Here is a 12,893-nt window from a genome sequence, read left to right on the forward strand (position 1 = left end):
GTGCACAGGTGCTGGAAAGTCACCCAGGATCCTTCTTATCTGTGATCGCAGAAGTGTAGGCAAGCATGTTATTGTTGCTCTTCTAGTGATGTATGGCTTGCAGAGTTCCATTGCTAACTTTTTCTTATAGAGTCTCCTTGTGTCAGCATTTTCACAGTCAAATCTATATATGATGTAGCTGTTTAGAGCACCAATATCAAGGAGTGTGTAGAAGATACGTCACGGCCACCTGTTGGTTTTCCTTGCAACTGTGTAGAGACTCTTCAGCTCATCGACACAGTCTACACCACTCTTCGTCATATAAAATGTAATGATTTCCGGTTTAGCCTGCTCCTTTGGTCCTTCATCAATGTGTTCTCCACCATGCATTGTGGAGAGTAATAGCATATTTTTTCTTCTGTTTGACACATAGGAACAAAGTAACAGATCTTCTCCATTAGCGAACATGCTTGAAAATAGTGGTCTTCCCTTTGTACTCAGGAATTCAACCGGAATCTGAGGTTTGTTACTTCTTAGAGTTCCAACCAGTGTTAAGCCATGATTCTTTAGAAGATCTAGCGCTAAAGGAAGTGGTGTGAAGAAGTTGTCTGTTGTCACATTTCTGCCAAATTTAGTAATGGGTTCGATGAGACGTTTGAAAACTGCGTGCGCACTGTTGTCCTGAACATATGGTCCTCGCGGCTGTTGTGTTCCCGGATAGATCTCCATTTTCATTGTGTAGTAGACATGTGCGTTCACTAAGGAATATATTTTAATGCCATATTTTGCCGATTTATTTGGCATGAAACATCGAAAAGAGCATCTTTTCCTGAAAGATTCAAGCACTTCATCAATAGTTAGATGTTCATGTGCTGTCTAGCGGGCCGCACATTTCAATACGAATTCTTCAAATAATGCCCGTATTGGAGCTAGATTGTCTTCTTCTTTTCTCTGCTGTCTGGTGTTGATGTCATCAAAACACAGGGCGCGTAGAAGCATACGAAACCGTTTCTGAGACATGACCAAACGAAACAATTGTGGAGCTTTTCCGTCAGTTGCCCATAAGCCCTACAGATTTAAACGAGAACCCTTCATCATACCCGATAAATACAGCAAACCTAATAGAGCTAACATTTCTTCATAATCAGTGTTACGAATATCTCTTTCACGTGTTATTCCTATACGAATTTCTGCTAATTTTAGATTCGTATATTCCACAATTTGTTTTCTAGTGTCTTCTGGGAAAAACAAATGCCATGCTTCCATTGGCGATTTTATATTTCGTGCTTGTCTTCTGACACCTGGTAAATGTCTCACGAGATTTCTATGCCTAGTTTTATGTGCCGTGTTTCTGGAGTAAACACTCCACGTTGTAACTCCATCTTTCGCTGTATATATAGGTCTATCTCTCACAACTTGGTCAGAATTTACAACATCGGGTTCTGTCATCCATAGTTTAATATATTTACCTACAGCCAATGTATTTGTAGTATTCAACACTGTCAGAAATAGTAACGTAACAGGGCGCAAGGTGAGATAAAATCTCACTGAATTGCAAAGCTTCTAACAATGCACTGCTAACAAAAACAACGATTCTTCATCAACAAGCTGTAGTTGAAGATCGAAGCTAAAAATAGTGAACTTGGAATACATAGAAGGATATACACGTGCGCATAACCATTGCGCAGTAGTACATGGAGAAAGCAAGGAGTGAGGGATAGCCTCACCACACGCCGTGTGCCGGGTTAAACCACAATATAATTATAGTTTCCGTACCTGTCCTACTTGTCATATTTTGCTCATTAAGACTCCATCCTTTCCCTTTAAGATGAAGCTAAAGCTAAAATCTCGCCACTTGCACAATGTTACCAAGATACAACACGAATCGACAACAGTTCCTGCTTTGCTCACACAGCACCACTTCGAGGCCACATTGAGCAGTAGCATCAACACCGGTACCCTTTCATTGCTGTCTTACTGCAGAGACATTTCGGCGCGATAATTCTCAACGTTACGTAAATTACAATATTTTCTATCCACAGAGATATCCCGTAATTTTGTTTTCAGTTCTCTCCAATACAATATCATACTATTACATGTGCATTGTGTACCGGCGATTAGTAGCAAATGTAATAATGTTATGCTTATATATTCTTATAAGCTAACCCGATGAACGTAAGTGAGTAAGTGTTCATATTGTATTCACCTGGTGCTTAACCTCTTCCCTCCATTCATCTCCGGAACCGGACTTGCGATCGCAAAATGGTTTGCATGTTTGGAAGCATGATGGAATTGTTGGATATCGAGAATTCACGTCCGGACGGAAGTGGCCAAATTGGGATCAAAATATATATTGGATGTCGTCTCCGTCCGATCAGGATTCCACATAAGCAATCAAATTTCCGATTATCTTCAAGTTCCGGAAACCAACAATAGGTGCATTTGACCATTCCTGGTTGGAAGTGACCACAAAGACAATTGGTCAATATATATTCTTACTCCTTGCACCCTAGGGACCTAAAATATGTGAATCCCGCTGCACAGCATTCACTCCTCTCTCGTGAGTTCTAACCGAAAGTGAGATCAAACTGCTGAAGAAGGATTGCAAATTGTTTGGCCAGCAATGCCACCTCATTTTACTGCTCAGAAATCACTTCCGTTTAATTTGACGAAGATGTAGATTGAAAGCTATTTTCTGGTTTTAGCTTGTCACTTTTCTTGCATAAAATGACGCACCAGAGATCACAATCACCATCACCTGTTGTCATCTTCAGTTTGCAACATTTGTCTTTTTGAAGTAATAATTCCACTGATTCAGATTCATACCCTGTCCAAAGCATATATTATGACCAGAGTACATACCTTTAGGCCTTATAGGGGAAAATCATTAAGCGCGTTTCCTTCCATTTGTGCAAATTTCAATGTCATAGTCTTCGAGTAGTTGAACAGCTTCCCTTGTCAGTCTAATTTACTATTATTGTTCTGGTCTTGATTGGCAATTTTGGCCTTCTTAATTTGGGCAAGAAATCAGTATGTCTCTGTTGTGTGCATAGGAATGAAAAGTTTTCTATCTCAGCTACTGTTTCTTCACTATTAATATGAGAGATGATCCACAACTTTTGTATCATCTTTGACAGGAGACTTTCAAAAAATCTCCTCAGTTCATCATGAAAAAAGAAAGCCTTTAGCGATTTTAAGCCCACAGATTAATTTCAAAGACATTAGTTTGTCAATAATGTATCTATCCCTAAACATATTATTGCACAACTCATTATTTCTTAGTGACCTTATTTTATTTTCATTCTATCCATCACTGAATAAACTATTCCATAATCAACTTTTTATGCCTTGAAGACAAATCGCGACAGGGATAAGGACTTTAAAAATGTTATTAGATATACGAATTGCAGCAATAACTTCATAATCAGTTAATAGTTTCAGCAATTCTTTACATGTAACTGTTGTATCGTCACGTTGTCTGTAGTAACGTCATAAACGATTTGATTGATAGATCTAAACAAGACAACACAGTTCTTAGGGCATAGTGTTAAATTGTTCATCTAGCAATGTGCGCTGTTATTACTCTATTCCTTCTGTTTCTGCTTTCTTCAGAATTCCCTAAGTTGGAGTTTTGCAGATGACCAGAAAAGAATACGCAAAACTCATGTAAAAAAGAAAACATAATATTCCTTTCACCAAAAATAATAATGTATTCTTTAATAATTAATGCAAACTCGTGGGCGTAACAGCAATGAAACAAAACAATAGGGCATTATTGGTGAAGAATGGCTACTATACCAAAGTGACGCAGAATCGTGTTACCTATTCCGTAAAAAGGTGTAACCAATCATGTCTTGAAGATTGATATTAAAATGTTTTAAATAGTTCTTATATTTTCATGACTATATATATATTATCACCAGTTGTGACTCCTCTTGTGAAAACCGATAACATATTCTCCACCTGCTTTCTTTCTAAAATTGCATCGCAAGTGTGTTGACGTGGCGAACTAAGATGGCGTGCAATCTAATTATTATTTATATTTTTTATTATACCATAGTTATATTATACCATACCTATATTATACCGTAGTTTTTATTTCGCTTTTTGATGGATTATTTACAGTTAGAGTGATTTTAACCGAAAACAGGAATTTTCTGCAGCACCAAAAAACTCAGCAATATATATTTATTCTATTCTATATAAGAAAACTAACTTCTTTGTAATATGTTAGAATTATCCAGGTAGAAATAAAATTTAGTTTCTAATTCAAAACTTTTAATAATTATTTTGACAGCTATATTCAAACATCCAAATTAAATTTTGGGACGTAAAACTCAAAGATTTCATTTCATTTTTCCAAATTAAATTTCATTCAGAATTCACTAAACTTATAGAAGGAATTGTATAATTTAAAGTACTGCGCACGAATTATCAGAATTTGTAAAATGTCCTAACTCTGAATTGAACTAAATTTCTTCTCAAAATTTTTAAATATAAGAAGCGCCCTAGATACAATAAAAACTGCTCTAGAATCAACGACCTATAATAATTTCTAAGGATATATTTATTCTTCAGGCACCACTACCTCAAATCAATATGAAATTTGAAAAGTTTACAACGATGTTTTAGATTGACTTATTTTAAACCATACGAAACCCTACCGTTCTAATATTTTCTAATTAATTTATGCTAATGCTTGTCCCCCAGTGCGTGAAACGTGAGGTGATATACAACAACTACTTATTCTGATGTCACTCCACTCAACCATAAGTTATTAATTTGTATTTTTTACCAGATTCAAATAATTATAACAACACAAATACTCTTTTTCACTGAGGCAGTACTTCACATTGCTGAATTGGAAGCTGATCTTCTCATCAAAACTACCAATTCCCGTGCAAAAATTATTAAGAATTAATTCTAAACAACTTTTAATATTAATATTATTTTTTTATTTTGATTTCAAGTATACAATGCAAGTCTTTCACAAGGAATTAAGCAAATAGTCATTGAACTTTGGTAAATTTTTTAGTTTCAAAATATTTGAAACTTTAAAGAAAGTACTAATAAAATTGTTCAGCGTCAATGCTTTATAAATTCGTGAAAAATTCGAAGTTTTACATCCGAATTCACATTTTTACCTTATTCTCCACCAAATTCAATACACTAATTGTTTTACTTTATCTTACGTTAAAACACCAACTCTTAAAATCTGACTAAGCCGGAAAAATTAAGCCGGAAAAATTAAGAAAATGTTACGTTATTTTAATGACTAATTAAACATTCTAACCGACCTCAGCTATTTACACGACGTGCAATTAAACTACCTCATTTACAAGATTTTACACTATATTTAGTTTGATCAAGAGCCCTAAGCTTCCCTCCCGAGAGTATCCTAAATGAGGTACTCGGCTCCCCTACCGAATTTAAATGTTCTTTCACATTTACATTATTGTTTATTCTCTTTTATTTTATTAATATTAAGTCAAGCATATTCTTGCATTTACTGTCTTCCTTTTTTAAAAAATCACCTTGAAACGTGTAATGGTTACAAAGCTCTAACCCTTAGAAAATTAATAGAAAATTTCACCAAAATTGATCTATTATTTGTTCCATTGCTTCATTCTTTTTCAGATGAGTTTCCGCACCATACACCGATGTCATTGGGTGCAACCCTATTCTGTTTGAAATTCTTGATTACAAAGATTATCATTTTCCTTGCTTACAAACATACTTCATCCATTATATAACAACTTCTTACTGTTTCCCAATTTATTTTAATATTTACAAGTGTTATATTGCCTAGTGATAATTCAAATATACAAAAGCTACCATATTATAAATGGCTCTGCCTTCTAAAATAAAGAATTCAATTTAGATTATTCATTTACTTAGTTAAATTGCAAGATTCCTTACATTAGATACGTTAATGTTACAGATAAAAAAAATTGGACATGATAATGTAAACTTAACCTAAAGTTTAACCTACCTTAACCTATTACTAAACACATTCTAACACTAACTTATAACTAAATCTTGCATGATATATCAAATCTTGCATGCTATATCTAAATCTTGCATGATATGTCATAAACTTCTTTAATGATTTAGCTTTGGAGTGTCCAAATTCAGATTCATATTAAGATTACATACATGGAATTTTAGCAACTTATACATTCCTACCAATTTTTTAATTTCTGCTTTATGTGCTTGTTTCACATTTTGCTAATTTCCTACTATTCTAGTAAAACTGAATTATAGGCTAAAAATTTAAATATAGTGAGAAGACTACTTCAACTGTAATATAAAACTTTATTTACCCTTTAGTGATGCTTTTTCATGATTGTTCAACAAGGCCTTATCTCGTGTGTGTAAATTTTCTTCCTATGATTTCTAAATACTTTATTTCCTATTCCCAAATAACTTTTCATGTTAACAATAGCTATTTTCCATAACTCTTCACACTTTTCTCGTAACAAATCAGCATTACATATTTGCCACTTTGCTCTTCACTGACTATTTAAAGATGTACCTGAATAGAATTCTGAGGAACTGTTTTCATACCCTAGTGATGAAAAGGATTAAAATTACATTGCAACACTGTTATTTCTGAACTCCGCTTTTTTCGCTGTCCCGCGAAGTACGATTTAATTGTATATTTCAAAATCTTAATATATCTTTCAGCCACATTCGCTTCAGGATGGTATGGGCTTAACTAAATATATTTAACCCGAACACTAAAAGATAATTAAAATAGTCTGAGCAGAATAAAGAAGCGTTGGCATTTGGAAAACTTTCAACAAAATCAAATTTTGTAAAAATATATAATTTATTACAAATATTCTTTGAAGACAAGCGTATCAGGTTCTCGAGCATAAAAAAACGAGTTGGATTATCTACCATCATACACATTTCAAAAACCATCTCTCACATGTAAGGACTATATTATATCAATCATCCAGTTGGCACTAGGTCTCTCCAGAACCCACGAAACTAATATACGCATTTTTCTCTGATTTGAGGGTCTAGCCTTTTGATACTCAAGCAAAACTTTCACACACTCCCTTACGTAGTAAACTTGTTCTTCCCAGTTGAACCTTTTCTTTATTTTTAGCAAAGTTCTATAAAATCCACAAAGTCCACCTGTTAAATATTGAAGGTGATAGTATTCCAGCATATATTTCCTTAGAATTTAGGAATAGCAATTTTCAATTCATTTGCTCTTGCCTTACTCCTTTTTAACAAAAATAGCTTTTTATTTCAAAATACAAAATTTCTAATCCTGCTTCAATTTGATATGTTATATTCTTAAGTTCAGGATTTTTTATTTGGAATTTTATATATGGTTCACTAACAATAGTCAATTTCCATTGATTCACCATAAGAAATTTTCCATATTTTCCCTATCACTGTGATCTAATTTAATCTCATAATTCATTACATCATAAGTCCTAAAAAGAGAACCAGTTATTTGCATATTCGCAGTTCTTATACGTTGGATCTTAAAGCTGTACTGAGGTAACTGCTCTATCTATTTGCCGTACTTAAAGAGCCTTTGTGAATTGTAATCTGTTATGTGTGTTTGCACACTATTATCTGTGTATATATAAAATTCCTTTAAAATGCGATTTAAACCTAACAATTGCTTAAACTAAGCTCAAAAAGTATATTGCATTAATAGATCCGTGATGATGTCGTACGCTTAGTTTCCGGAAATAATTCCCAACAGGCCTGATTTCAACAGTCTTATCAACTTGCAAACTACCCCAGCCAGACATACACTAAAGACATCTAAACGCACATCAAAACACTTATTTAGGTCTGGAGTTTTTAACACCACATGTTCACTAAAAATTTTCTTAATTTCTTCAAAGGCCTTATTGTGCTCCTTACCCCATTCAAATTTTTTGTTGTAGATCTCGGTTTATAAAACGGAGAAATTAACTTCTGAAAAACCGGCATAAAACGAGTATAAAAATTTACATTCCAGTATATTTTGAACAGCCTTTATAGTTTTGGAAGCCGGAAGCTTTTTAATACCTTCTATTTGTTTAGTATCTATTGAGACATGTTCCTTGTGAACTACGTAACACTCCAGATACTTAACACTCTTTTTAAAAAAGAAAAACATATGTAGCTAGAATGGAAGAAAGTAGAACGCTTTCAAAGTTTTGACTGGAAGACCAATCGGAAGACGACCATTAGGAAGACCTAGGCGCAGATGGGAGGACATTATTAAGATGGATCTAGCAGAGTTTGGAATACAAAGTAAAAACTGGATGAAGTTAGCCAAGGACTGAAGTCAGTTGAGAGCTTTTGCGAATGCGGCATTGAACCTCTAGGCTCCATACGCCATAGCTATATAGTTTTATTTGAAACAAATTGTGAGACCACTTTCCCTAATTCGTTCTAAGACCACTCCTGTAGCCTTCTTACGCTCGGCACGCGGTTCGCTTGCAATTAGTATGTCGTCGATGTAGACGAATGTACTACAATGTTCAGGATCTCCGTTGACCTCCTTCATGCATTTAGCTTAGTATTACCTGCTGGTAATTTTTATATTGATAAATACCTTTACGAGTAATCATTATGGTTAATTCCCTACATTTTCCCTTCCAATTGCAACTGAAAAGTGGCCTTCTTTAATTCACAAAAACTGACAAATGAACTGCCTGATAAATTATCTATGCACCTTTCCATATGGGAAATCGGAAAATACCAGCAGCCAACAAATTGTTTAACTTTACATAATTCTCGACAAGTCTATATATACCATCTTCGTTTTTAACAATAAAACAAGAACTAGGCCTACAGTAACTAGAATAATCACATTCTGCAAACCAAACCCTTATCTCATACAACCATAACTATAGAATAAAAGCATTCTTATTCAATTAAATCCTTAATAACTTCTTCAAATACTATCTCTCTTGTCTCGGAATTGGGAACGTATTAATTTTTTTCTCTAATATACAAATGGCATTTACAATTCTTCAAGCATCATACTCGACTGGTAATTATATCATTACGCTCCTTTTATATCGATCAAGCAAAGGACTTCTAATGTATCCAACTAATAATCATCATTTTCTGTTACTTCGAAATTATCTTCACTTATCATTTCATTACTTTCAAAACCTTCAGGTTGCTTTTCCCCACTTTGAATAACCACATAACTTTTACTCCATACCCAACTGTCGTTTTAAGTTATAAAAACTCTGGGCAAATTCTTCTTCATATGATTGTCCAATTATTGTTGATTTAATTGCCCGGAAGGACAATATTCTCATCTTGGCAATTACAGCCCAGATTCATAACACAATCTTCCGGATTATGATTGTAAATTAAATAAGTAAAACACACAAATTAATGGAATTAAATGATTGACAGGTTCGGTTGTTTTAATTTATTATTGATGTGTGTTGTTCTTCTTCCCAAAAATATCGCACTGCAACCCAGCTTCAATTGTTTCTGCAAGTAAAGTATACTGTACTTCCGATAGTTAAGTTCAAGACTGCGATGAAAATAGGCTACCTGTTTAACTGTTAATTTTCAAAATGTCACTATGTGCGACGTCTCACATATATTTTTAACGGCCAGAAATACTATTTGACCACGATGTATCCTGAATATCAATCAATTAAACCCAGACCGAATTTACAACCCATCCATTAACTGATGGCAATTCAATCTTAGATTTATTATTAAAATTTCTCGGATCACATCGTTAATCCGCGTGAGGACAGATCTTTTTAATTTAAGATATCCCAACATATGGCTACAAATGTCCAAAATGGCCTAATAAGGTTGTAAAATGGAGTACCCAGAACAAGGTCACATGGTAAAACACTAACCCGCCGATCAATTTCGAATTAAGACCCCCCATTCGTAACGGTGGAGTAACTTTCAAAGATTTGGATAACGTTGAGTCATCATAAAAATAAATTTCACTGGTTCAATGTCCTTTCGCTTAATTATATACTTTGCTAATTTATTAACCAATTCGAATGGCACCAAACACAAACTACCTCCAATGACAACACAAACAGCTACTAAATTATTTCCAATATCACCCAATATAAAAGCTGCCGAGGCATTCAAATCACTTCAAGGAATTTTCAAAGTCCGACCACTTCCTGCTTCTCAGGAAATCGATAAATTTTTTCACTGTTACAAACACGCCTTTCATACCTTTATTATATGTATCAAATTTATTATTCATTTGCTTCGATTCTTTATTTTCTGCATTGGACGAAAATATATTTTTTTGCAACTGTTGCTTCCATTTCGAAATTCTTACTATCATTCTTAAAACCAGAACTATTTCTTCCCCCATATGGTGCATATTTGGTATTCGATTCCCAAATTCCCTCTGACTATTATGGGTTTTCAGGTTCACAGCTTCAGTTGTCAGATATGTTACTTTATCACACACAAAAAAATATGACTTCCTACTTCCTGACTTACCAGCACATATGAGTCTTCTAGACTCACTCAAGTCTATTCTAGATCTTGATTACGTATCATTAATTTTGGCATCAGACAAGGCAACGGTTATTTCTTAAATATCTATAGGTACAATTTAGTTTTGTTTATGCTCTCGTTTTTTCTACAAAGTTAGGATAAAGATAACATTTTTTTATTTTCAAGCATATCGTGACGAAATGTATTTCCAAAATAACGTCATAATTACCTTTAAGAATCCTTAAATCCGAACATTTGAACCTTCTTAAGTTATTTATATCATTAACTCTGTTAATATTTAAAAATATTTTCAATTACCATAACAAATTAGTTAAAACCTCACCAAATTATTCGGGTATAAATAAAAATTCGTTTCCAATTCAAGCCTTTTAATAATTATTTTGACTGCTAAATTCAAAACATCCAAATTAAATGTATTTCAGAATTTACTAAACTTATAGGTAGAATTGAGCAATTTAAATACTGTGCACATATCAGAATTTTTGAAATGTCTTAATTTTGACTTAAAGCAAATTTCTTCTCAAAGATTTTACGTATAAGAAGCACATTGAGATACAATTCAAACTACTCTAGGAGGAATCACTTACAGTAAATTATAAGTTTTAATTTATTCTTCAGGCACAAATAACTCAAATCATTACGAAAGTTGAAAATGTTTAACGACTTTGCAGATTAAACTAATTTTACACCATACTGCGACTTATCGTTTTACATTTACTAATGTTTTAATGCAATATGTTACAAAACGTGTGACGATTGGGCTGAAATTCTACAACTTCTTACTCTAATGATACTCCATCAACCATAAGTTATTAATTTAGAATGTTCAACAGATTCAAACAATTATAACGACAGGTAATCGTTACTATTTTATCCTACGGCAGAACTTCACAATACTGCATTACTTATATTGTAATTATGTGTTTGTCTGTCTGTCTGTCTGTGTGCGGCCTGGGGACCAGACGAGTGGACCGTGAGTTACAAATTTTGGTCAGGGTTACCTTGGCCCAGACCCTAGCTCAAGACGAAGCATTTTTTTAAGTTTCGAAACAGTTGGGTCTCAGGGGGCGTTTACCGGAACCGGCTTTGGAACCAGACAAATTGACGGAGATTTACTAAATTTTAGTCACGAATACCTTGATCCAGGATCGAGACCAGAGTTAAACGTTTTTGTCGAAATTCGAACCAGAGGGGTCTCAGGGGGCGTATACCTGGATATGTAAAATTAGTAGAAAAAGACCGATATTTATTTAGTTATTTAACAATCACCACATACAGCTCAGAGGCCATTTTACCTTGGATATCCAACAACATTAACAATGGAAAGGATTCGGGAAGGTATCGGCCATGGCCTGTTTAGTACGTGCCATCCCGGCATTTGCCTGGTACGACTGAGGGAAACCCAGGAGAACCTTAGTCAGGATGGTAGTCAGTGGGATTCAAAGCCACGACCTCTCTACTGCGAAGCGAACCCTCTACCACTTGAGCTATTAGTGTCGAATTCATATTTTCGCGGTCGTTGGAATAAATGGTGAAACACGAGTCGCATTAACATCCAAATTCACGCTATTCTGCTCCGGGCTGGGGGTCACCGGAGATACCAAGACATATAAAAGTAAACAAAATGACCAATATTAATGTCAAATCCATAGTTTTCGCGGTCGCTGAAATCAATGGTGACGTTTCCATTAGCGATGACTTGTAAGTATGCAGGCCGGGAGTCAGCGGGAGGTGGATACTGAGACATGTAAAAAAATAGCCCAAAATGACAGATATTAGTATCAAATTCATGGTTTTCGCGATCGCTGAGATCAATGGTTATACCCCCATAGGCGTTGACTTCCAAATACAGCCCCTGTGTGAAGCATGTGTATATTCAACTAGTTTTACAATATATGCGTTCCTTTCTGTGTTGAATCAAATTCTAACAGAACTTTCTTTCAACATTTTTTTTTGGTTTTTTTATTCAGTCAACTACTGTCGCTTCCGAAGGAGCAACATAAAATTTTCCTTGAAATAACAAGTTTGATACTGCAAGAATGCGATGACGAAAAGTTATGATTAAAAATATCCATGCTGTTACACAACTTCACTTATGCTTTCGAAAGCTTGAGATCTCCCTGACTAGCAACAGGAATTCTGAGAATTCCATACCTTTTCTTGAAATTTCAAATTCCCTGACACTTCCAGTATATCTCGCTTACCTCGCCACCATATTGCAAATAATACAAATTTCCCCATAAGAAAGGGTAAGGAAAAGCTTCCTGTAGTTTTCTTTTTATTTTTTAACGCTGGTCTTTCTTTTTGTCATTTCATTTTCCTTTATCCTTCCTTAAATTTCATTTCTGGTCTCGTACCCCCGGACCCCCCTTGGCTACGTGCTTGGGTGTTGATTACAGATTTTCTCGAGGAAGAATTTCATTACA

General features: G+C 34.5%; 1 protein-coding gene across 1 annotated transcript; it reads right to left on the reverse strand.

Moving 5' to 3' along the window:
- Positions 1–219: 219 nt before the first annotated feature.
- On the reverse strand, positions 220–708 carry LOC145682775 (uncharacterized). Its single transcript, XM_081754152.1, has one exon. The coding sequence runs from the start codon at positions 706–708 to the stop codon at positions 220–222; it is 489 nt and encodes a 162-aa protein (XP_081610278.1).
- Between the last annotated feature and the right edge of the window lie 12,185 nt (positions 709–12,893).

The sequence above is a fragment of the Thermobia domestica genome, chromosome 4, assembly GCF_964235325.1.
Source record: "Thermobia domestica chromosome 4, izTheDome1.hap1.1, whole genome shotgun sequence".
Classification (NCBI taxonomy): Eukaryota; Metazoa; Arthropoda; class Insecta; order Zygentoma; family Lepismatidae; genus Thermobia; species Thermobia domestica.